We start from the raw sequence: 26,584 nt of genomic DNA, 5'->3' as shown, positions 1-26,584 counted from the left end.
TAATTTTTCTTTTTTTTTAATTTTTCATTTGTTTTTTAATTCTTCTTTTTTTTAATTTTTATTTTTTTTACTTCAATTTTGCAGCTTAAAATATTTTTCTCTTCGATTTCCCATTTAACCCATCCGTCCATCAATCTGTGTGTTAAATTACCTACAAGTCCTTAAAAGAAACAACAATGACATTAACATGTCACTGATAATTGTCTACGTTTTCGCAACGACGGTGAAGTTGGTGATGTTGATGATGACGTTTTCGCCTCTACCGTTTTTATCCTGTCTTTTCTGTTTTTTTTTTTTTTGGTCATAACAACCCTACAGGCATCAGACAACACTCGTACTTACCGAGAAAAAAACTCATTAGCGTTTAGAGGAGGAGGAAACTACAACAACAAAAAATTAGCAACTCTTTTGGCACGTACCTGAAAAGAAAATGAGAGAAGAGAGAGGGAGAGAAAAAAAAAACACAATATTATAAAGGACATTAATGTGAGCGTTATGACACAAAAATGGACTGATGAAAAAAAAATATGGCGAAAAGTCCTTAGAACAGATTGCAGAAGCAAAAGGTTGTAAGGACTGATAAAAAATGTGGTAAAAAGTCCTTGGAACAGAATGCAGGAGCAAAATGATCTTGGGACTGTCAAAAAAGAAACAGTGGCTAAAAATAAAAAAAAAAAAAAAAAAAAATAAAATAAAAATAATTAAAAATTTAATGCCAAAAAAATTATTTTTAAATTGGAAGTTTCTGGCATCTCCTTTCCCCAAAATTTAATTTTTTTTTTCAAAAAAAGAAAAAAAAACTCCTTTGCAAACATTAATCCCAAAAGTCCACAGAAAAAGGTGTTGCCTTTTGAGGTGTTGATATCCTTATAATATACTTCCCATTTTCCGCCAGTTTTCCTCTTTTGTGTGGTGGTCCTAAAAAAGCTAACCACACAATAAGGTTGAGTAGGGCCCACAACATCATTTCGGATGATAACACAAGAAACAGCCAATGTTCTTTTTGCCCGTTTTTTTTCATTCTCTCATGTCCTTAGTTTGGGTTTCTTTTAACAATGGCATAAAACATAAAATATTTAAGCGGCTAAAGTTACTAAGTCCTGCAGGAGAAAATTCTGGTAAAGGACTAGTATCCTTAGGTAGGCTGGAATGAACATTTATGAAAGTATAAAAATTTAGGAGTACGTCAAGGATTAGGGGCAACAATTGGGCTTTTAATCCCAGAAATTCTGGATTTGTAAAAAACTTCCTTTAAGGACTAACTGTCTTTCAAATATTAATATTTTTAAAGAAATTTTTTTCAAGGACTCATTACGATTTTTAAAAAATATATATATATTTCCAGGATAATAAGGATCATCAACCGTGGATATTTTTAAAGAATTTCTTTGAAGATTTTTTTTTAAAGGACAAACAAACTTGGAATTTTGAAATAAAATTTAAGGAACTTCAAACGTGGATTTGAAGAAAAAATCAGAAATCTAAGAAAAATTAGATTTTTATAATTTTTTTTTTTAATTTTAATTTGAAAATAAAATTTCAAGGACCTTCAAACGTGGATTTGAAAATAAAATTTTAAAAGATTGATGAACCTTAAAATTTTATTTTATTTTTTTTATTTTAATTTGAAAATAAAATTTCAAGGACCTTCAAACGTGGATTTGTGAAATAAAATTTCAAGGACTTTCAAACGTGGATATGTGAAATAAATTTCAAGGACCTTCAAACTTGGATTTGTGACATAAATTTCAAGTACCTTCAAACGTGGATTTGAAAATAAAATTTCAAGGATTGAAGGTCCTTAAAATTAGATTTGAATATATTTTTTTTAATTTGAAAATAAAATTTCAAGGACCCTCAAACGTGGATTGAAAATAAAATTTCAAAGATCTACAAACGTGGATTTAAAATAAAATATCAAGGAACTTTAAACGTGGATTTCAAATATAATATCAAACGGAACTTCAAACGTGGATTAAAAAAAATTTCAAGGACCTTTAAACGTGGATTAAAAAAAATTTCAAGGACCTTTAAACGTGGATTTGTGATATAAATTTTTAAGGACCTTCAAACTTAGAGTAAATATAAAATTTCAAGGACCTTCAAACGTGGATTTGTGAAATAAATTTCAAAGTCCTTCAATTGTGAATTTAAAAAAAATTTCAAGGTCTGTAAAATAAGATTTTAATATTTTTTTTTTTAATTTTAATTTGAAAATAAAATTTCAAGGACCTTCAAACGTGGATTTGAAAAAAAAATTTCAAGGATTGAAGGTGCTTAAAATTATATTTTAATATATATTTTTTAATGTTTATTTGAAAATAAAATTTCAAGGACCTTCAAACGTGGATTTGTGAAATAAAATTTAAGGAACTTCAAACGTGGACTTAAAAAAAATTTCAAGAACCTTTAAATTTGGATTTGAAAATAAAATTTCAAGGACCTTCAAACGTGGATTAGAAAATAAAATTTCAAGGATTGAAGGTCTTTAAAATTGGATTTTAATATATTTTTTTTAATTTTAATTTGAAAATGAAATTTCAAGGACCTTCAAACTTGGATTTGTGACATAAATTTCAAGGACCTTCAAACGTGGATTTGTAAAATAAAATTTCAAGGACCTTCAAACGTGGATTTGAAAATAAAATTTCAAGGATTGAAGGTCTTTAAAATTAGATCTTAATATTTTTTTAATTTTAATTTGAAAATAAAATTTCAAGGACCTTCAAACGTGGATTTGTGAAATAAAATTTGAAGGACCTTCAAACGTGGATTTGTGAAACAAAATTAGAAGGACCTTCAAACGTGGATTTGTGAAATAAAACTTAAAGGACCCTCAAACGTGAATTTATTTTAAGGACCTACAGTGCTTAAAACGTTGATTTTTTAAAGAATTTCTTTTAAGGATCACCCAGTGCTTCAAACGTGGATTTTTTAAAGAATTTCTTTTAAGGACCTCCAGTGCTTTAAAGGGGACTTTTTTAAGAATTTCTTTTAAGGGCCTCCAGTGCTTCAAATGTGGATTTTTTAAAGAATTTCTTTTAAGGACCTCCAGAACTTCAAACGTGAATTTTTCTAAGAATTTCTTTTAAGGACCTCCAGAACTTCAAATGTGGATTTTTCTAAGAATTTACTTTAAGGACCTTCAGTGGATTTTTAGGGAATTTCATTTAAGGATCTCCGGTGCTTCAAAAGTGGATTTTTTAAGGAATTTCTTTTAAGAACATCTTGAGTGCTAAATTCGTGGATTTTTAAAGAATTTACTTTAAGGACCTTCAGTGAATTTTTAAGGAATTTCATATAAGGATCTCCAGTGCTTCAAAAGTGGATTTTTAAGGAATTTCCTTTAAGGACATCTTGAGTGCTTCAATCGTGGAATTTATTTTAAGGACCTCCAGTGCAACAAACTTTTTTCAAGGACCTTTGGTACAATAAACTTGGATTTATTAAAGATTTTTTTTTCAAGGATCTTTAGTCCAAAAAAGTTGAATTTTTAAAAGAATTTTCTTCAAGGATCTTTAAAACAATAAACGTGGATTTTTAAAATTTTTTTTTCAAGGGCCTCGCGGAATTTTTAAATGTTTTTTCTAAAAGGACCTCTCACACAATAAACGTGTTTTTTTTTAAGATTTTTTTTCAAGGGCCTCGCGGAATTTTTAAATGTTTTTTTTTTAAAGGACCTCTCAAACAATAAACGTGGATTTTTTAAAGAATTTTTTTCGAGGAACTTTCAAAGAATAATCATGGACTTGTTAAAGATTTTTTTTCAGGGACCTTTCAAACAATAAACGTGGATTTTTTAAAGATTTTTTTCCAGGACCTTTCAAACAATAAACGTAGATTTTTAAAAAAAATTTTTCAAGGACATTTCAAACAAAAGACGTGGATTTTTTAAAGAATTTTTTTCATGGACCTTTAAAACCAATAAACGTGGATTATTTAAAGATTTTTTTCCAGGTCCTTTCAAGCAATAAACGTGGATTTTTAAAGAATTTTTTTCAAGGACCTTTCAAACAATAAACGTGGATTTTTTAAAGAATTTTTTTCCAGGACCTTTCAAACAATAAACGTGGATTTTCTAAAGAATTTTTTTCAAGGACCTTTCAAACAATAAACGTGGATTTTTTAAAGAATTTTTTTCCAGGACCTTTCAAACAATAAACGTGGATTTTCTAAAGAATTTTTTTCAAGGACCTTTCAAACAATAAACGTGGATTTTTTAAAGAATTTTTTTCCAGGACCTTTCAAACAATAAACGTGGATTTTCTAAAGAATTTTTTTCCAGGACCTTTTAAACAAAAATGTGGGGTTTTTAAAGAATTTTTTTCAGGACCTTTCAAACAATAAACGTGGATTTTTTAAAGAATTTTTACAAGGACCTTTCAAACAATAAACGTGGATTTTTTAAAGAATTTTTTTCAAGGACCAACAGACCGATAAACGTGGATTTTTAAAAGAATTCTTTTCAAGGACCTTTCAAACAAAAGACGTGGATTTTTTAAAGAAATTTTTTTCAAGGACCATCCGACCAAAAAAGTGGATTTTTTAAAGATTTTTTTTCAAGGACCAACAGACCGATAAACGTGGATTTTTAAAAGAATTCTTTTCAAGGACCTTTCAAACAAAAGACGTGGATTTTTTAAAGATTTTTTTCCAGGACCTTTAGTCCAATAAACGTGGATTTTTTAAAGATGACCTTTCAAACAAAAAAGTTGGTTTTTAAAGATTTTTTTCCAGGACCTTTAGTCCAATAAACGTGGATTTTTTAAAGAGGACCTTTCAAACAAAAAAAGTGAATTGTTTAAAGATTTTTTTAAGGATCTTTCAAACAAAAAACGTGTTTTTTTTAAAGATTTTTTCTCAAGGACCTTTCAAACAATAAACGTGGATTTTTTAAAGAATACTTTTCAAGGACCTTACAAACAATAAACGTGGATTTTTTAAAGAATTTTTTTCAAGGACCTTTCAAACAATAAACGTGGATTTTTAAAAGATTTTTTTTCGAGGTCTAATAAACGTGGATTTTTTAAAGATTTTTTTTCGAGGTCTAATAAACGTGGATTTTTTAAAGATTTTTTTTCGAGGTCTAATAAACGTGGATTTTTTAAAGATTTTTTTTCGAGGTCTAATAAACGTGGATTTTTTAAAGATTTTTTTTCGAGGTCTAATAAACGTGGATTTTTTAAAGATTTTTTTTCGAGGTCTAATAAACGTGGATTTTTTAAAGATTTTTTTTCGAGGTCTAATAAACGTGGATTTTTTAAAGATTTTTTTTCGAGGTCTAATAAACGTGGATTTTTTAAAGATTTTTTTTTTCGAGGTCTAATAAACGTGGATTTTTTAAAGATTTTTTTTCGAGGTCTAATAAACGTGGATTTTTTAAAGATTTTTTTTCGAGGTCTAATAAACGTGGATTTTTTAAAGATTTTTTTTCGAGGTCTAATAAACGTGGATTTTTTAAAGATTTTTTTTCGAGGTCTAATAAACGTGGATTTTTTAAAGATTTTTTTTCGAGGTCTAATAAACGTGGATTTTTTAAAGATTTTTTTTCGAGGTCTAATAAACGTGGATTTTTTAAAGATTTTTTTTCGAGGTCTAATAAACGTGGATTTTTTAAAGATTTTTTTTTTCGAGGTCTAATAAACGTGGATTTTTTAAAGATTTTTTTTCGAGGTCTAATAAACGTGGATTTTTTAAAGATTTTTTTTCGAGGTCTAATAAACGTGGATTTTTTAAAGATTTTTTTTCGAGGACCTTTAGTCTAATAAACATGGATTTTTTTTCGAGGACATTTCAAACAAAAAACGTGGATTTTTTAAAGATTTTTTTCCAGGACCTTTCAAACAGTAAACGTGGATTTTGAAAGAATTTTAAGGAACTTTCAAGTAATAAATGTGAATTTCTTAAAGAATATTTTTCAAGGACGTAGAAGTAGTTTTTAAGGACATACCTACCGACTCTGTTTAGATACTTCTTTGGCCCATTGTAGCTCACCAAAAGGTCTCACATGTTTTGCATTTTCTTGTTTGTGTTTTTGCTTTTTTAACGAAAAACATGTACCAAGTGCAAGGCTTCGACAACTGACAACCAGCGACAAGGACTACAATCAAAAGGAAGGAAATCTCACACAAAGGGAATATGCGAAAAAACATAAACGTGAACACAAAAGACCCAAAGAAAACAACAAAAGCAGCAACAACAAAAAACGACTGCAGCAGAACAGAGACATGCTTTTCATTTACCTTTATGCTGGGACTGGTGTCGTTGTCGTCATCATCGGCTGCAGCAAAAACATCAATTTTCCGATATTGTGGCTGATGCTGCTGATGATGAGGAGGTGGAGGTGGAGGATGTTGGTGGTGTTGGTGATGAGGATACTGTTGATGGTGGCCAACGGCTGGATTGTTGTGTTTGAGGGAGGCGGTGCGGTTGAGGGGCTCATCAATGTAATGATGGCTGTGATGATGATTGCGATGCTGCTGCTGGGTTGATGTTGTCAGACTGCTGTTGTTGATGTTGTTGCTGTTGCTTGTACCTGCTGCTGCTGGTCTTTGATGTGTTTGTGTTTGCGGATAATGTTTATGATTTAAATGACAACCCCCACCGTTTCTGCTACCCCTGACATTGTGCTCCACACACTGACAATGGCTCTTTATGTTGCTGTTGCCGCCAGACAAGGTTGCTGTTGCCTCCCCTGGGCCGCTGGGGCATGTTGCCTTTGCCACATATTGGCCACTTGAAAATCTTTTATGCTCAGCCGGTTGCGGTGGCGGGGAGGGTATATCGAAGGGAGTGATATACGTTTTCTTGGCCACATAATTCCCCATCAGATCACCGATATCATTGGCCGGTGAGTTGTTGAGGAAATTCTCCGGGTGTTTGGTGCAATAAGGCAGAGATTGCTGGTGCTGTTGTTGTTGTTGTGCGGCTGATGAGCTATTGTAGGATGTTTGCTGGGAAATTTGATGGCTTTCCGGCCGATAGCCATGCAGTGTTGTTGCTGCTGCTGCTGCTGCTGCATTCTGTCTTTGGTCATCAATCTCTTCCGGGGCTCTTTTATTAGTTTGCGGTGGCAGCCAGTTAGGATTGGGGGTTATGTTTTGATACTGCTGGTGTTGTTGTTGTTGTTGCTGCTGCTGCTGTTGATTAGATGATGTTGCAGCTGCCAGCTGTTGTTGTTGCTGCTGTTGCTGTTGTCTTGAAAGCTGTAGCATACCCAGATTCTCATTACGATTTGCAAAGCTAACCGAAACTTCATTGGCTTTGTGGCGCTGGCACTGGCCGGCCAGGCTGGATTGATGCATCAGCTCATGATGATGGGCCTGTGACTGATGTGGAGCTGGATAATACTGGAGATGCAAGGCATGATGCATGGTGGCGGATTATTTATTTAAGGCGGCGGCATTTTCCACAGAGATATTTGAGATGGAAATGGAAAAACAACAAATCACAAAAGACAAGAACAACACCAAATATTAGTTTTTCTTTTTTTATTTTCTCTCTTTCTTTTGTTTTTTTTTTCTATTTTTCTTGATTGAGACCGCCAAAGAAATGAAGCTTATTCAAAATCGTTTCTATTATCTTTTCATAACAAATCAAAGCAAAAAACGGAGAAAAGAAAAAAAGAGGAGACTGAATGGAACTCTAAAACAAAGTTCATCACTGGGCTATTGTGGAGATGAGAAGAAGAAAAAACAACGAAGAAGAAGAAAAAAATGACATTTAAAATAAATTGAAAATCAGCAACAAATAAAGGCACATGAATATGAATTAAAAATCAAAGGAAGATAAATAAAAATGAGGAAAGAACGGATTTTTTTAAAGAATTTTTCTCAAGGACCATCCAAACAATAAACGTGGATTTTTTAAAGAATTTTTTTCAAGGACTATCAGGGCTACAAACGTGGATTTTTTAAAGAATTTTTCTCAAGGACCATCCAAACTATAAACGTGGATTTTTTAAAGAATATTTTTCAAGGACCATCCAAACTATAAACGTGGATTTTTTAAAGAATTTTTTTCAAGGATCTTTAGTCCAATTAACCTGAATTTTTAAACAATTTTTTTCAAGGGCCATCCAAACAACAAACATGTATTTTTACAGAATTTTTCTCAAGGACCATCCAAACAATAAACGTGGATTTTTTAAGGAATTTTTTTCAAGGACCATCCAAACAATAAACGTGGATTTTTTAAAACAAAATTTTTAAAGGACCATTCAAACAATAAACGTGGATTTTTTAAAGAATTTTTTTCAACGACCATCCAAACAATAAACGTGGATTTTTTAAAGAATTTTTTCAAGGATCATCCAAACAATAAACGTGGATTTTTTAAAGAATATTTTTCAAGGCCCTTCCGATCAATAAACGTGGATTTTTTAAAGAATTTTTTTCAAGGACCATCCAAACAATAAACGTGGATTTTTTAAAGAATTTTTTTCAATGACCATTCAAACAAAAGAACGTGGATTTTTTAAAGAATTTTCTTCAAGGACCATCCAAACAATAAACGTGGATTTTTTAAAGAATTTTTTCAAGGACCATCCAAACAATAAACGTGGATTTTTTAAAGAATATTTTTCAAGGACCATCCAAACAATAAACGTGGATTTTTTAAAGAATTTTTTTAAGGACCATCCAAACAATAAACGTGGATTTTTTAAAGAATTTTTTTCAAGGACCATCCAAACAATAAACTTGGATTTTTTAAAGAATGTTGTTTTCAAGGACCATCCAAACAATAAACTTGGATTTTTTTTAAGAATTTTTTTTCAAGGACCATCCAAACAATAAACGTGGATTTTTTAAAGAATATTTTTCAAGGACCAACAGAGCAATAAACTTGGATTTTTTAAAGAATTTTTTCAAGGGCAATCCGAACAATAAACGTGGCTTTTTTAAAGAATATTTTTCAAGGACCAACAGAGCAATAAACTTGGATTTTTTAAAGAATTTTTTCAACGACCATAAGGGTTACCAACGTGGATTTTTTAGAGAATTTTTTTCAAGGACTATCAGGGCTACAAACGTGGATTTTTTAAAGAATTTTTTTCAATGACCATCCAAACAATAAACGTGGATTTTTCAAAACAAAATTTTTAAAGGACCTTTTAAACAATAAACGTGGATTTTTTAAAGGATATGTTTCAAGGACTTTTTGTTCAATAAACGTGGATTTTTTAAAGAATTTTTTTCAAGGACCATCCATCAAAAAAATACCTGGATTTTTTAAAGAATTTTTTTCAAGGACCATCCAAACAATAAACGTGGATTTTTTAAAGAATTTTTTTCAAGGACCATCCAGCAAAAAAAAAAACCTGGATTTTTTAAAGAATTTTTTCAAGGACCATCCAAACAATAAACGTGGATTTTTTAAAGAATTTTTTCAAGGACCATCCAAACAATAAACGTGGATTTTTTAAAGAATTTTTCAAGGACTATCAGGGCTACAAACGTGGATTTTTTAAAGAATTTTTTTCAAGGACCTTTAGTCCAATGAACGTGGATTTTTTAAAGAATATTTTTCAAGGACCTTTATTCCAATAAACGTGGATTTTTTAAAGATTTTTTTTCAAGGACCTTTAGTCCAATTAACCTGGATTTTTTAAAGATTTCTTTTCAAGGACCATCAAAATAATAAAAGTGGATTTTTTAAAGAATTTTTTTTCAAGGACCATCCAAACAAAAGAACGTGGAGTTTTTAAAGAATTTTCTTCAAGGACCATCCAAACAATAAACGTGGATTTTTTAAAGAATTTTTTTCAAGGACCATCCAAACAATAAACGTGGATTTTTTAAAGAATTTTTCAAGTAGCTTTCAAACAATAAAAGTGGATTTTTTAAAGCATTTTTTCAAGGACCATCCAAACAATAAACGTGGATTTTTTAAAGAATTTTTTTCAAGGACCATTTAAAAAAAATTTCAGGGACCATCCAACAAAAACACATGGATTTTTTAAAGAATTTTTTTTTCAAGGACCATCCAAACAATAAACGTGGATTTTTTAAAGAATTTTTTTTTCAAGAACCATCCAAACAATAAACGTGGATTTTTTAAAGAATTTTTTTCAAGGACCTCTGGTTCAATAAACGTGGATTTTTTAAAGAATTTTTTTTTCAAGAACCATCCAAACAATAAACGTGGATTTTTTAAAGAATTTTTTTCAAGGACCTCTGGTTCAATAAACGTGGATTTTTTAAAGAATTTTTTTCAAGGACCTCTGGTTCAATAAACGTGGATTTTTTAAAGAATTTTCTTTTTCAAGGACCATCCAAACAATAAACGTGGATGTTTTAAAGAATTTTTTTCAAGGACCATCCAAACAATAAACGTGGATTTTTTAAAGAATTTTTTTCAAGGACCATCCAAACAATAAACGTGGATTTTTTAAAGAATTTTTTCAACGACCATCCAAACAATAAACTTGGATTTTTTAGAGAATTTTTTTCAAGGACCATCCAAACAATAAACGTGGATTTTTTAAAGAATTTTTTTCAAGGAACATCAAAACACTGAACTTGGATTTTTTAAAGAATTTTTTTCAAGGACCATCCAAACAAAAAACGTGGATTTTTTAACGAATTTTTTTCAAGGACCATCCAAACAATAAACGTGGATTTTTTAAAGAATTTTTTTCAAGGACCATCCAACAAAAAAAAAACCTGGATTTTTTAAATAATTTTTTTCAAGGACCATCCAAACAATAAACGTGGATTTTTTAAAGAATTTTTTTCAAGGACCATCCAACAAAAAAAAAACCTGGATTTTTTAAATAATTTTTTTCAAGGACCATCCAAACAATAAACGTGGATTTTTTAAAGATTTCTTTTCAAGGACCATCCAAACAAAAAACGTGGATTTTTGAAAGAATATTTTTTTTTAAGGACCATCAAAAAAATAATCGTGGATTTTTTAAAGAATTGTTCCCAGAACCCTTTTTTTAAAAAAAAAATTTCAAGGACTTTAAGTCCAATAAACGTGGATTTTTTAAAGAATTTTTTTCAACGACCATCCAAACAATAAACTTGGATTTTTTAAAGAATATTTTTCAAGGACTTTTAGTCCAATAAACGTGGATTTTTTAAATTTTTTTAAGGATCTTTAGTCCAAATAACCTGGATTTTTTAAAGATTTTTTTTCAAGGTCCAATTAACCTGGATTTTTTTCAAGTACTATCAGGGCTATTAGCGTGCACGTTCTTAAAGAATTATTCGTTAAGGACTATTAGACCAAAAAAAAAAAAAAACATTTATTTCTCTTCCCCAAATTTCTTAAATCTGTTCATATTCTTGCCAAGAAATCAAATGAAACAAATTTCATTTGGCAAAAAAAAAAAAAAAAAAAAAAAAATATGCCACAACCGAAATGACTTTCCATAAATTTTTGCATAGCAAGTCGGCACGAATCAAGGATAGCCATGTATTTCCCACCGAAGACACTGAAAAAAAACCCACCCACAGTTTATATCCTACTCGCCATGGTGTTGACACATGGCCTCTGTTACAATAAAAACAAAAAACAAGAGAACAAAAAATGGCAATAAAAAACATTTCTAGGAAATATTTTCTTGACAAGGGTCAACCTCCTTATAAAATAAATGTCTGAGGCTTGTCCTTTTTTTGGTTTCGGCGCTCGGTCAAAGGTTAATGCCAATGGTTTTGTTTGTGTTTGCCATCGTTGTTGTTTTTGTTTTACCGAAATTTACCCAAAACATAAACATTTAAAAGATTATTACATTTACAAGAGAATCTTGTAGTAAATAAATCAAATAAATTATAATATTAAGGGGATGGCGGGATGAGAGGGATAATGTGGTGAGGTAGTTCCTTAACTGAAATACCAATAAAATCTTTTAGTCAAGATGAAGTCGTGAAACGTTGGCATGGAGGGAGGGGCTATTAAAAAGTATTTGTTTTAAAGGACGTTGACTTTCTTCAGAATATTTTTAAGGGGATTATAAATCAAAGGCGTGGATTTTTGATTTGAATGGTCCTTGAAAAAATTCTTAAAAAATACGCGTTTTTAGTCCTTGAAAAAAATCTTAAAAAAATCCACGTTTGTAGCCCTGATAGTCCTTAAAAAAATTCTTAAAAAATACGCGTTTTTAGCCCTGATAGTCCTTAAAAAAATCTTAAAAAATGTACGTTTATAGGCCTGATAGGCCTTGAATGATCCTTTAAAAAATGCATGTTTGTGGCCCTGATAGTCCTTGAAGAAAATCCTTTAAAAATTCACGTTTATAAGTCTGATAGACATTGAAATTTTTTTTTTAAATCCACGCTCGTTTATTGTTGGGATAGACCTTGATTTTTTTTTTTAAATCCACGCTCGTTTATTGTTGGGATAGACCTTGATTTTTTTTTTTAAATCCACGCTTGTTTATTGTTGGGATAGACCTTGAATTTTTTTTTTTAAAAATCCACGCTCGTTTATTGTTGGGATAGACCTTGAAAAAAATTCTTTAAAAAATCCACGCTTGTTGGCCCAATAGTCCTTGGAAATTTTTTTTTTAAAAAATTCCGGTTATTTTTGAGATAGTCCTTTGAAAAAAAAAAATCTTTAAAAACTCTCGTTTATTGTTTGCATGTTCCTTGAAAAAAAAAAATCTTTAAAAAATCCACGTTTATTGTTTGGATGGTCCTTGAAATAAATTCTTTAAAAAATCCACGTTTTGATAGTCCTTGAAAAGAAATTCTTTTAAAAGCCCTCGTTTATTATTTGGATAGTCCTTGAAAAAAAAAAAAAAAACATGTTAAAGGCCTGACGTTAGTAGCCCTTGTAGTCCTTACAATATTCTTTAAAAAATCCACGCTAGTAGACCTGGTAGTCCTTAACAAATTCTTTAAAAATCCACGTTTGGATGTTCCTTGAAAAAAATCTTTAAAAATCCACGTTTGGATGTTCCTTGAAAAAAATCTTTAAAAATCCACGTTTGGATGTTCCTTGAAAAAAATCTTTAAAAAATCCACGTTTATAGCTCGGATATTTATTGGAAAAAAGGGCCTTGAAAAAACTCGTTATTGTTCGGAAGGTTCTTGAGAAAATTCTTTAAAAATCCACCTTTATTGTTTGGAAGGTCCTTGAAGAATATTATTTAAAAATCGACGTTTATTGTTTGGATGGTCCTTGAAAAATATTCTTTAAACAATTAAGGTTTATTTGAATAAAGAACTTTTAAAAATTCTTTGGAAAAAAAGGAACAATAATCCTTAAAAACAATCTTTAAGAAATCCACTTTTATATCCACTCCTTGACAAAAACTCTTTTAAATCCCATGTTTAAAGTTCGGAAGACTCTTGAAATAATTCTTTAAAAATTCCACATTTACTGTTTGGAAGGTCCTGGAAAAATATTCTTTAAAAAATTTAAGGTTTATTTCCTGTGGTCCTTGAAAAACAAATCTTTGAAAAATTCACGTTTATTTAACCTGTGGTCCTTGAAAAAAAGGTTATTTAAAAAATCCAAATGTATTGTTCGGATAATCCTTGAAAAAAAAACTTTAAAAAATCCAAATGTATTGTTCGGATAATCCTTGAAAAAAAATCTTTAAAAAATCCACGTTTATTGTTCGGATAATCCTTGAAAAAAATCTTTAAAAAATCCACGTTTATTGTTCGGATAGTCCTTTAAAATTATTCTTTAAAAAATCCACGTTTATTGTTCGGAGAGTCTTTGAAAATTATTCTTTAAAAAATCCACGTTTATTGTTCGGATAGTCCTTGAAAATTATTCTTTAAAAAATCCACGTTTATTGTTCGGATGGTCCTTTAAAAATATTCTTCGAAAAATCCATGTTTATTGTTCGGATAGTCCTTGAAAATTATTCTTTAAAAAATCCACGTTTATTGTTCGGATAGTCCTTGGAAAAAATTCTTTAAAAAATCCATGTTTATTGTTCGGATAGTCCTTGAAAATTATTCCTTAAAAAATCCACGTTTATTGTTCGGATTGTCCTTGGAAAAAATTCTTTAAAAAATCTACGTTTATTGTTCGGATAGTCCTTGGAAAAAATTCTTTAAAAAATCCACGTTTATTGTTCGGATAGTCCTTGGAAAAAATTCTTTAAAAATCCACGTTTATTGTTCGGATAGTCCTTGGAAAAAATTCTTTAAAAAATCCACGTTTATTATTTGGATAGTCCTTGAAAAAAAGCAAGTTAAAGATCTGATAGATTAAAAAAAAAAATAAAAATCCACGTTAGTAGCCCTGGTAGTCCTTAAAAATTCTTTAAAAAATTCATGTTAGTAGCCCTGGTAGTCCTTAAAAATTGTTTGGATGGTCCTTGAAATAAATTCTTTAAAAAATCCAGTTTATTGTTTGGAAGGTCCTTGAAGAATATTATTTAAAAATCGACGTTTATTGTTTGGATGGTCCTTGGAAAAAATACTCTAAAAATTAAGGTTTACTTGAATAAAGGTCTTTTAACAATTCTTTGGAAAAAATGGAACAATAATTATTAAAAAATCTTTAAAAATTCTTTGGAAAAATGGAACAATAAAAAATCCAGGTATATTTATCTAGTGGTCCTCGAAAAAAAAAATCATTAAACAAACCAGGCATATTTATCCCGTGGTCCTTGAAAATAAAACATTAAAAAATCCACGTTTATTTATTCTTTAAAAATTCCGAGTTAATTTATCCTGTGGTCCTTGAAAAAAAATCTTCAAAAAATCCACTTTTATTTATAATGTGGTCCTTGAAAAAAATTCTTTAAAAATCCAGGTTTACTTATCCTGTGGACCTTGAAAAAAATTCTTTAAAAAATCCACATTTATTTATCCGGTGGTCCTTGAAGAAAAAATTGTGAATAAATCCAATTTTATTTATCATGTGGTCCTTAAAAAAAATCTTTAAAAGTCCACGTTTATTAATCCTGTGGTCCTTAAAAAAAAATCTTTAAACAATCCAGACATATTTATCCCGTGGACCTTGAAAAAAAAAATTCTTTAAAAAATCTACGTTTATTTATCCTGTGGTCCTTGAAAAAAAATTCTTTAAAAAATCGACGTTTATTTACCCAGTGGTCCTTGAAAAAAAAATTCTTTAAAAAATTTACGTTTATTAATCCTGTGGTCCTTTAAAAATTGGTCCTTTAGTCCTTAAAAAAAATTCTTTAAAAAATTCACGTCCTTGAAAAAAATTCTTTAAAAAATTCACGTCCTTAAAAAAATCTTTTAAAAAATCCACGTCCTTGAAAAAAATTCTTTAAAAAATTCACGTCCTTGAAAAAAAAATTCTTTAAAAAATCCACGTCCTTTAAAAAATCTACGTCCTTGAAAAAAATTCCTTAAAAAATCCACGTCATTGAAAAAAATTCTTTAAAAAATCCACGTCATTGAAAAAAATTCTTTAAAAAATCCACGTTTATTTATCCTGCGGTCCTTGAAAGAAATTCTTTTAAAATTGGTCCTGTGGTCCTTGAAAAAAAAATCCAGGTTTATTTTTTCTGTGATCCTTGAAAATTTTTTTTTTAAAAAATGCACGTTTATTGGAGAGGTCCTTGAGAGACATTATTTAAAAAAATCAGGATTCATTGGACTAAAAGTCCTTTAAAAAGGTCTAAAGGTCCTTGAAAATCCATTAAAAATCCAAGCTTATATTTTAGATGGTGCTTGAAAAAAATCATTAAAAATCAGCGTTTATTGGGCTAAAGGTCCTTGCCAAAATTTATTTAAAAAATCCACATTTATTGGAAAAAAGATCCTTTCAAAAAATCTCTTTAAAAATTGTATTTTAGCATTTGGAAAATTGAAAAAAAAATTAAATTTATTGGACTAAAGGTCCTTGAAAGAAGCTCGTTAAAAATCCTCTTCTAGTGTTCGGAAGGTTCTTGAAAAAAGAAAATTTTTAATAAAATCCACCTTTGTAGCCCTAATGTTCTTTGATAAAAATTGCAAAAAAAAAACCCTGGGTTAGGTCTTAAAGGAAAAAATTCTTTAAAAACCCCACGTTGATTGTTTGGTTGGTCCTTTAAATAAATTTTCAAAAATTCGTCTTTTTTTAATAGTTTTTGATAATATTTTTCAAAACAATCCCCGTTTCAAATAGTTTGAAAATTTTCAAAAGTCCTTTTCAAGGACTATTCGAAACGTGGTTATCTTAAATATTTTGTATTGGAACTACCACTTTTTTTAATTATTTTTTCATTCTAACTTCGAAAAATGCTTTTAGTCCTGGCCCAGCCCAGTTGCTGTTGTTGTTCCTTTTAATTTCCATTACCCATATTACATATTCAATTATTTCAAATGTGAAATGTCTGCATTGGTGTAATTTAATTTCTTTTGTGAAAACTTATTTCAGACGATGCCAAATTTTATGATGGCAAAGCGTTTTGCAGGGGCGTGGGATACATTTTTTTTCGGGGGGAGATGGAAGAAATAGGCTTCAAAGCCCTTCAAAGGATGTTCTAAAAAAATACTATTTCAGATTTTTTATTTTTTCTCCCACATTACTACGTCCATGTCCTCAGTTCTCATCTCATTGCCACCATTGGCAAGCTGTGCTTTAAAACTTTTATTAACTCATCTGAGTTTTCCCATTCACTTCTCCACGGCATCCATATCCCCTTTCAAAAAAAAAAAAAAACTCTTTTTTTCAGCAAATCTAATGCAACCAGGAAAATCCGTAAAAAAAACTGATGATCGTATTATCCTCTGCCAAGCCATATGAAGTCCTTGTCATTTTTCCTTTCCTTGGGAAACAATGTGGGAGGAAAACCTCAGAAAGAAAATATGCAGCATACCAACATTCGGCGAAAGCCTAATTTACAATGTAATGATGATGACGAACATAATAATCGGCATAACTCACTCGTATGGACGAGGAGGTGCACACTCACACACTTCTAATGCGATTGCATAGCAAGTGACACGACGACAAGACCGACCGACCTTCTTCCAAGGATAACCAAAACTATGCAGCATCCTTGCCGCTATCTCCGCCGCCTTGACAAATACCCAGCGCCAGGCAGCTACTCAAATTTACAAGCAAATGAAATGCTCGTACATGTCTGCTCCGCTTAGCTCTTTTTTATGAGATTTAGTTAGTTAGATTGTTGTTGTTATTTTTTCGATGACTTCTTTGTTTTTTTTTTGCTTCAAGACAAGACCAACAACAACAACAACCCCTTTTGCCAAACCAGCCATCTTTCGTTACCCTATTTGGCATCAGCCCAACACACAAAGCATTTGAGAGGAAGGACGCTGCGAAAACAACCGAAAAAAAAAAAGATTTAAATAAATATGAAAAACAAAGAAGAAGAAGCAGCAGCAGCAGCAGCTGAAAACAAACAAGAATACTCCACACACACTCACACCTTTGCATTCCAAGCCCATCCGGCTAAGGCCCAAGCCCCATTAGTTGTGATCACATATTAGTCATGTAAGTCTCTCTGTTTGTTTGTTTGTCTGTGTGGTTGTTGTTGTTGTTGTTGCAAAAACAAATGTGTCCTGAAAAAAAAAAACACGAGGAATTTGATTTCGTTGCTAAAGCCTCTGGGCAAGTTCAACATAAAAATTGCTTTCATTCAAATTGCAAAGATGCAGAAGAGATTTGTTGTTGCTCACAAAGTCCATAGATGGTTCCAAAGTTCAAATGGGGAAAATTAAAAAGAAACAGAGGTTGGAAGGGAAATTCCTTAAGGACCTTTTGCCCAAAGACTATATAGATGGTGGATGTTTTAGACATTTTTTCACGGACCTTTCCAACAATAAACGTGAATTTTTTAAAAACTTTTTTAGGATTTTTTCATTCCAAAGAATGAAAGGACTTTTAGTCCAGAAAACGTGGATTTTTTAAAGAAAATTTTGCCAGGACCTTTAATCCAGAAAATGTGGATTTTTTAAAGAATTTGTTTCAAGGACCCTTAGTCCTATAAACGTGGATTTTTTAAAGAATATTTTTCAAGGACCTTAGTCCTATAAACGTGGATTTTTTTAAAGAATTTTTTTTTTCAAGGACCCTCTGCCCTATAATCGTGGATTTTTTTAAAAAATATTTTTCAAGGACCCTTACTCCTATAAACGTGGATTTTTTTAAAGAATATTTTTCAAGGACTATCCGAACAATAAACGTGGATTTTTTAAAGAATATTTTTCAAGGACTATCCGAACAATAAACGTCGATTTTTAAAAATAAATAAACGTGGATTTTTTAAGGAATATTTTTCAAGGACTATCCGTACAATAAACGTAAATTTTTTTAAGGAATATTTTTCAAGGACCTTTAGTCCAGAAAACGTGGATTTTTTAAAGAATATTTTGCCAGGACTCTTAACCTAGAAAACGTGGATTTTCAAAAAATATTTTTCAAGGACCTTTAGTCCACAAATTGTGGATTTTTTAACGAAATTTTTTCTAAGACCTTTAATCCAGAAAACGTGGATTTTTTAAAGAATATTTTGCCAGGACTCTTAACCCAGAAAACGTGGATTTTCAAAAAATATTTTTCAAGGACCTTTAGTCCACAAATTGGGGATTTTTTTAACGAAATTTTTTCTAAGACCTTTAATCCAGAAAACGTGGATTTTTAAAAGAAAATTTTGCTTGGACCTTTAATCCAGGACTTTGTCCAATAAACGTGGTTTTTTTAAAGAAGTTTTTTTTTTCAAGAATGGAAAATATTTTTCAAGGACACAGAACCTTTGTGCAATAAACGTGGATATTTTAAAGAATTTTTTTTTTTTCAGGAAAGGAAAATATTTTTTAAGGATATAGGACCTTTGTCCAATAAACGTGGATGTTTTAGAGCCTTTTTTTTCAAGAAAGGAAAATATTTTTCAAGGACACAGCACCTTTGTCCATTAAACGTGGATTTTTTAAACAATTTTCTTCAAGGAAAGAAAATATTTTTCAAGGACAAGGTCCTGTGTCCAATAAACGTGGATTTTTTAAAGAATTTTTTTCAGGAAAGAAGAATATTTTTCAACGACACAGGACCTTTGTCCAAGAAACGTGGATTTTTTAAAGAATTTTTTTCAGGAAAGGAAAATATTTTTCAACGACACATGACCTTTGTCCAATAAACGTGGATTTTTCAAAGCATTTTTTTTTCAAGAAAGGAAAATATTTTTCAACGGCACAGGACCTTTGTCCAATAAACGTTGATTTTTTAAAGAATTTTTTTTTTCAAGGACATTTAGTCCGATTTTTTAATGATCTCCAATCCAAGAAACGTGGCTTTTGAAAGCATTTTTAAGTCCGATTTTTTAAGGATCTTCAATCCAATTGCATAGCAAGGATCTTCAATCCAATAAGCGTGGCTTTTTAAAGAATTTTTTGGCAAGGACTTTTCATTTTTTAAAGAATATTTTTCAAGGACCTTTGGTTCAATAAACGCGGATTTTTTAAAGAATATCTTTCAAGAACCTTTGGTTCAATAAACGTGGATTTTTTAAAGAATATTTTTCAAGAACCTTTGGTTCAATAAACGTGGATTTTTTAAAGAATATTTTTCAAGTACCTTTGGTTCAATAGACGTGGATTTTTAAAGAATATTTTTCAAGGACCATCCAAACAATAAACCTGGATTTTTTAAAGAATATTTTTCAAGGACCATCCAAACAATAAACCTGGATTTTTTAAAGAAGATTTTTCAAGGACCATCCAAACAATAAACGTGGATTTTTTAAAAAATATTTTTCAAGGATCACAGGATAAATAAACGTGGATTTTTTAAAAAATATTTTTCAAGGATCACAGGATAAATAAACGTGGATTTTTTTTAAGAATATTTTTCAAGGACTATCCGAACAATAAACGTGGGTTTTTTAAAGTATATTTTCAAGGACTATCCGAACAATAAACGTGGATTTTTTAAAGTATATTTTTCAAGGACTATCCGAACAATAAACGTGGATTTTTTAAAGATTATTTCTCAAGGACTATTCGACCATTAAACGTGGATTTTTTTTAAGAATATTTTTCAAGGACTATCCGAACAATAAACGTGGATTTTTTAAAAACTATTTTTCAAGGATCACAGGATAAATAAACGTGGATTTTTTAAAAAATATTTTTCAAGGATCACAGGATAAATAAACGTGGATTTTTTTTAAGAATATTTTTCAAGGACTATCCGAACAATAAACGTGGATTTTTTAAAGAATATTTTTCAAGGATCACAGGATAAATAAACGTGGATTTTTTAAAAAATATTTTTCAAGGATCACAGGATAAATAAACGTGGATTTTTTTTAAGAATATTTTTCAAGGACTATCCGAACAATAAACGTGGGTTTTTTAAAGTATATTTTCAAGGACTATCCGAACAATAAACGTGGATTTTTTAAAGTATATTTTTCAAGGACTATCCGAACAATAAACGTGGACTTTTTAAAGAATATTTTTCAAGGACCTTTGGTTCAATAAACGTGGATTTTTCAAAGAATATTTTTCAAGGACCTTTGGTTCAATAAACGTGGATTTTTTAAAGAATATTTTTCAAGGACCTTTGGTTCAATAAACGTGGTTTTTTTAAAGAATATTTTTCAAGGACCTTTGGTGAATTAAACGTGGATTTTTTAAAGAATATTTTTCAAGGACCTTTGGTTCAATAAACGTGGTTTTTTTAAAGAATATTTTTCAAGGACCTTTGGTGAATTAAACGTGGATTTTTTAAAGAATATTTTTCAAGGACCTTTGGTTCAATAAACGTGGATTTTTTAAAGAATTTTATTCAAGGACCCTTAGTCCTATAAACGTGGACTTTTTAAGGAATTTTTTCAAGGACCCTTAGTCCTATAAACGTGGATTTTTTAAAGAATATTTTTCAAGGACCTTTGGTTCAATAAACGTGGATTTTTAAAGAATATTTTTCAAGGATCTTTGGTTCAATAAACGTGGATTTTTAAAGAATATTTTCCAAGGACCCATAAACGTGGATTTTTTAAATAATATTTTTCAAGGACCCATAAACGTGGATTTTTTAAATAATATTTTTCAAGGACCAATAAACGTGGATTTTTTAAAGAATATTTTTCAAGGACCTTTGGTTCAATAGCCGTGGATTTTTAAAGAATATTTTTCAAGGACCTCTGGGTTAATAAACGTGGATTTTTTAAAAAAATATTTTTCAAGGACCTCTGGTTCAATAAACGTGGATTTTTTAAAAAATATTTTTCAGGGACCTTCGGTAAAATAAACGTGGATTTTTTAAAAAATATTTTTCAGGGACCTTCGGTATAATAAACGTGGATTATTGAAGGAATTTTTTCAAGGACCCTTCGGTATAATAAACGTGGATTATTGAAGGAATTTTTTCAAGGACCATTCGACCAATAAACATAGGTATTCATATAACTTTTTCAAGGACTATACGACCAATAAACATAGATTTTCATAGAACTTTTTCAAGGACCATCCGCCCAATAAACGTGGACTTTTTAAAGAAGTTTTTTAAGGACATTTAATCCAATAAATTGGGCTTTTGCAGATAAAACATTTCACGCACCAGTAATGATATATCCTTTTACTCTAAGCTCAGTTAATAGAAGTACGCAAAAAATTTGCCTTAAACTAAAAAAAATAATAAAAATAAAAAAAACTTTCTAAAACCTTTCCTGGCCGCTTCATTTCTCATTCGTCGAAAATGTGTGCCCTCCTAACTCACCTGTTCGTTGTCCACATTGCGATTTAAATATGCAGACAAACTTCGCGCCATTTTATTGGTACTCCTGCCAGGATTTAATGTCCTTTATTATAGCTTTTCTATCGCTCGCTATCCCTTTCTCTCCTGCCCTTCTTTGTCCCTTTGTTTGCCGCTTAGCCACTTAACATTGTATCATCGTTCATTCGACGTCGTTACTCACAATTCTTCAAGTTTTCAAAGTTTCGGCGTCAGATCCTCCTTGACATCACCAAGTTCTAATGCTGTGGATGTGGACGTCGATGTTGTTGCATTTAGGGCTTTATTGTTAGGTGAAAGATTGCCACTGATGCCATGAAAATTGTTATTGTTGTTGCCTTCCATCACCGAGAACTCTATGACTTGGCTACTTTTTGATGACTTTTCAAGTCATTATTGTCCGAAAAAAGCAAACTTTTGCCAACTCTTAAATCTTCATTGCAGAGCAGTGAAATTCTTGAGCTACTCGACCATTGTTGTCACTTCTAATTGATTGCAATTTCATAACGGAGACAAAAACAAAAACGTTTTAGCTGGAAAAATATTTGTCGCAATTAAATGGAGATTTTAATTTGAAACAACTTCGTTATCAGTTGGCTCATTATGATCCAAAGGACCTTGAGAGCGTAATAATGGGTGGATGTATATGTGTGTGTGCAGTGCACTTAAAGATAGAAAGAGAGAGAGAGAGATCAAAATATTGAACACGAAAAGTAATAGCAGAGCTCCAGCTTCTCTATGGGCAATAGGAGAGATCCAGCCCACCTATGGACCATAGGAGAGCTCCAGCCCACCTATATGCCATAGGAGAGCTTCAGCTCACCTATATGCCATAGGAGAGCTTCAGCTCACCTATATGCCACAGGAGAGCTTCAGCTCACCTATATGCCATAAGAGAGCTTCAGCTCACCTATATGCCATAGGAGAGCTTCAGCTCACCTATATGCCATAGGAGAGCTTCAGCTCACCTATATGCCATAGGAGAGCTTCAGCTCACCTATATGCCATAGGAGAGCTCCAGCTCACCTATATGCCATAGGAGAGCTCCAGCTCACCTATATAGGAGAGCTTCAGCTCACCTACATAGGAGAGCTCCAGCTCACCTATAGGCCATAGGAGAGCTCCAGCTCACCTATAGGCCATAGGAGAGATCCAGCTCACCTATAGGCCATAGGAGAGATCCAGCTCACCTATAGGCCACAGGAGAGCTCCAGCTCTTCTATAGGCAATAGGAGAGCTCCAGCTCTTCTATAGGCAATAGGAGAGCTCCAGCTCTTCTATAGGCAATAGGAGAGCTCCAGCTCTTCTATAGGCAATAGGAGAGCTCCAGCTCTTCTATAGGCAATAGGAGAGCTCCAGCTCACCTATAGGCCATAGGAGAGCTCCAGCTCACCTATAGGCCATAGGAGAGCTCCAGCTCACCTATAGGCCATAGGAGAGATCCAGCTCACCTATAGGCCATAGGAGAGCTCCAGCTCTTCTATAGGCAATAGGAGAGCTCCAGCTCTTCTATAGGCAATAGGAGAGCTCCAGCTCTTCTATAGGCAATAGGAGAGCTCCAGCTCTTCTATAGGCAATAGGAGAGCTCCAGCTCTTCTATAGGCAATAGGAGAGCTCCAGCTCACCTATAGGCCATAGGAGAGCTCCAGCTAACCTATAGGCCATAGGAGAGCTCCAGCTCACCTATAGGCCATAGGAGAGCTCCAGCTCACCTATAGGCCATAGGAGAGCTCCAGCTCACCTATAGGCCATAGGAGAGCTCCAGCTCACCTATGGACAATAGGCGAGCTCCAGCTCACCTATGGACAATAGGCGAGCTCCAGCTCACCTATGGACAATAGGCGAGCTCCAGCTCACCTATGGACAATAGGCGAGCTCCAGCTCACCTATGGACAATAGGCGAGCTCCAGCTCACCTATGGACAATAGGCGAGCTCCAGCTCACCTATGGACAATAGGCGAGCTCCAGCTCACCTATGGACAATAGGCGAGCTCCAGCTCACCTATGGACAATAGGCGAGCTCCAGCTCACCTATGGACAATAGGCGAGCTCCAGCTAATCTATGGACAATAGGCGAGCTCCAGCTCACCTATGGACAATAGGCGAACTCCAGCTCACCTATGGACAATAGGCGGGCTCCAGCTCACCTATGGACAATAGGCGAGCTCCAGCTCACCTATGGACAATAGGCGAGCTCCAGCTCACCTATGGACAATAGGCGAACTCCAGCTCACCTATGGACAATAGGCGAGCTCCAGCTCACCTATGGACAATAGGCGAGCTCCAGCTCACCTATGGACAATAGGCGAGCTCCAGCTCACCTATGGACAATAGGCGAGCTCCAGCTCACCTATGGACAATAGGCGAGCTCCAGCTCACCTATGGACAATAGGCGAGCTCCAGCTCACCTATGGACAATAGGCGAGCTCCAGCTCACCTATGGACAATAGGCGAGCTCCAGCTCACCTATGGACAATAGGCGAGCTCCAGCTCACCTATGGACAATAGGCGAGCTTCAGCTCACCTATGGACAATAGGCGAGCTCCAGCTCACCTATGGACAATAGGCGAGCTCCAGCTCACCTATGGACAATAGGCGAGCTCCAGCTCACCTATGGACAATAGGCGAGCTCCAGCTCACCTATGGACAATAGGCGAGCTCCAGCTCACCTATGGGCAAATAGGCGAGCTCCAGCTCACCTATGGGCAAATAGGAGAGCTCCAGCTCTCCTATGGGCAAATAGGAGAGCTCCAGCTCACCTATGGGCAAATAGGAGAGCTCCAGCTCACCTATGGGCAAATAGGAGAGCTCCAGCTCACCTATGGGCAAATAGGAGAGCTCCAGCTCACCTATGGGCAAATAGGAGAGCTCCAGCTCACCTATGGGCAAATAGGCGAGCTCCAGCTCACCTATGGACAATAGGCGAGCTCCAGCTCACCTATGGGCAAATAGGCGAGCTCCAGCTCACCTATGGGCAAATAGGCGAGCTCTAGCTCACTTATGGGCAATAGGCGAGCTGTAGCTCACCTATGGACAATAGGCGAGCTGTAGCTCACCTATGGGCAATAGGCGAGCTGTAGCTCACCTATGGGCAATAGGCGAGCTGTAGCTCACCTATGGACAATAGGTGAGCTGTAGCTCACCTATGGACAATAGGCGAGCTGTAGCTCACCTATGGGCAATAGGCGAGCTGTAGCTCACCTATGGACAATAGGCGAGCTGTAGCTCACCTATGGACAATAGGCGAGCTGTAGCTCACCTATGGACAATAGGCGAGCTGTAGCTCACCTATGGGCAATAGGCGAGCTGTAGCTCACCTATGGGCAATAGGCGAGCTGTAACTCACCTATGGGCAATAGGCGAGCTGTAGCTCACCTATGGGCAATAGGCGAGCTGTAGCTCACCTGTGTGCAATAGGCGAGCTGTAGCTCACATATGGACAATAGGCGAGCTGTAGCTCACCTATGGGCAATAGGCGAGCTGTAGCTCACCTATGGGCAATAGGCGAGCTGTAGCTCACCTGTGGGCAATAGGCGAGCTGTAGCTCACCTATGGGCAATGGGCGAGCTGTAGCTCTTCTATAGGCCATAGGAGAGCTCTAGCTCTTCTATAGACAATATGAGACCTCCAGCTCTTCTATGGACAATAGAAGAGCTCCAGCTCTTCTACGGACAATAGTAGAGCTCCAGTTTACCTATAGGCCATAGGAGAGCTCCAGCTCTTCTATAGGCAATTGGAGGCCACTTCTTCTTCTATTTCTGTATTTTCTATTCATTTTGTCCTGCAATACATAATTTTTTTTCTTCTCTATTTTCTTGATGAAGGTAATGTTCATTCTCAGTAGAATTTTTATTAATATCGAAGGCTAATCAGAACTTAATTCAAGGACATTTGTGGTTTAGTTGTTTTCTCTTGAATGCCGGTCGTTAAAACAATGAAGGCAATAAATCAATACATCTTGATTAGTTGAGTGGACAATAAAATGAATTGGAGAAAAAATGAATCAAAACGTTTCATGTCCAGCTGCGATATACGGTGGATTCTGGCACAGAAGGATACTAACAATGGATGGACGTTAGGTATCTCATGGGGGAATTTTAAGTTAAAGAAGACCAAAAACTTTCTTTTGAAGGTTATATGGTTCTGTGAAAATATTCTCAAGTGAGGTGTTCCACTGTAAGTTGGATAATATACTGCTATTATCGTGATATCCGTACCACAATTTTTTCCAAGGATAATGACTAAGTTCACATATCATTTATTGAGTTTTTGCTTTACTCTCTATTTTCTAAATCAAATTAATGGAAATTGTTTGCAAAACACAATTTACATTTGAAGCCAGGTTGTAGTGCCCCTCCATCATTCATCATACCAATAACAACAACAACAATAATAGCCACAAAATACCACTAAGAACTTTAACAAACAATGACAGCAGACATCAACACCCTCAAACCTGTAACCGAATGAGAGATAGAGGGAGAGAGAGAGAGAGACAAAGTCCTGGTAACGAAAAAATTGAAAGTCAATTACCATCATTGCATAAATGTGTTCGTCATTCGTCAGGATATGGGCGATGATGGTGTGGAACACTTGTTCACAACATTCTGTGGGGGGGGGAACCTTTGTTCTGTGATGTTGATGGAACAACTTCATCATAGTCAGAAAGTCATCAACACCAAGTGAAGGCGATTTTCCAATCAGCTTACAAAACTATAACATTATGAGGAACAACAACATCATCAACGACGATGATGGGATACCATGTCTTCATCATCATCTTCGTCATTGGTTTTGACACATGGCATTGTTGTCATAATGACAATGGGGAAAAAATTCCAGAAAGGGTGAGGGGTAACATATTATTTCGAAGAGGCAAAAATGAGAAAAATGTTACAAATGCAAGTACTTGTCGTTGGATATTTGTGTTTTTGACATTTTTTTACTTTTTATACAGGTT

At 33.2% G+C, this 26,584-nt stretch overlaps 2 protein-coding genes across 3 annotated transcripts in view; both read right to left on the bottom strand.

Moving 5' to 3' along the window:
• Positions 1-26,584, bottom strand: part of LOC101893274 (venom dipeptidyl peptidase 4) — a 282,967-nt gene that overhangs the window by 120,404 nt on the left and 135,979 nt on the right. The window lies entirely within an intron of this gene.
• Positions 279-21,833, bottom strand: LOC131805800 (myb-like protein AA). Its single transcript, XM_059129442.1, has 3 exons — positions 21,610-21,833; positions 6,243-7,349; positions 279-419 (listed from the first exon to the last, which is right to left on the bottom strand). Exons 1-3 carry the CDS (start codon positions 21,658-21,660, stop codon positions 381-383), a joined length of 1,197 nt encoding a protein of 398 aa, XP_058985425.1. The 5' UTR covers positions 21,661-21,833; the 3' UTR covers positions 279-380.

Source organism: Musca domestica, unplaced genomic scaffold (genome assembly GCF_030504385.1).
Source record: "Musca domestica strain aabys unplaced genomic scaffold, Musca_domestica.polishedcontigs.V.1.1 61, whole genome shotgun sequence".
Classification (NCBI taxonomy): Eukaryota; Metazoa; Arthropoda; class Insecta; order Diptera; family Muscidae; genus Musca; species Musca domestica.
This window is presented reverse-complemented; position numbering and strand designations above follow the sequence as displayed.

What these genes read in the sequence shown, in the direction of transcription:
- LOC131805800 (XM_059129442.1), bottom strand. Translation starts at nt 21,660, where the DNA reads ATGGCGCGAAGTTTGTCTGCATATTTAAATCGCAATGTGGACAACGAA. An exon ending in GCAATGTGGACAACGAACAG is followed by an intron (nt 7,350 to 21,609) that starts GTGAGTTAGGAG and finishes TTGCATCTCCAG; the next exon opens with TATTATCCAGCTCCACATCA. An exon ending in ACACCAGTCCCAGCATAAAG is followed by an intron (nt 420 to 6,242) that starts GTAAATGAAAAG and finishes TTTTCTTTTCAG; the next exon opens with GTACGTGCCAAAAGAGTTGC.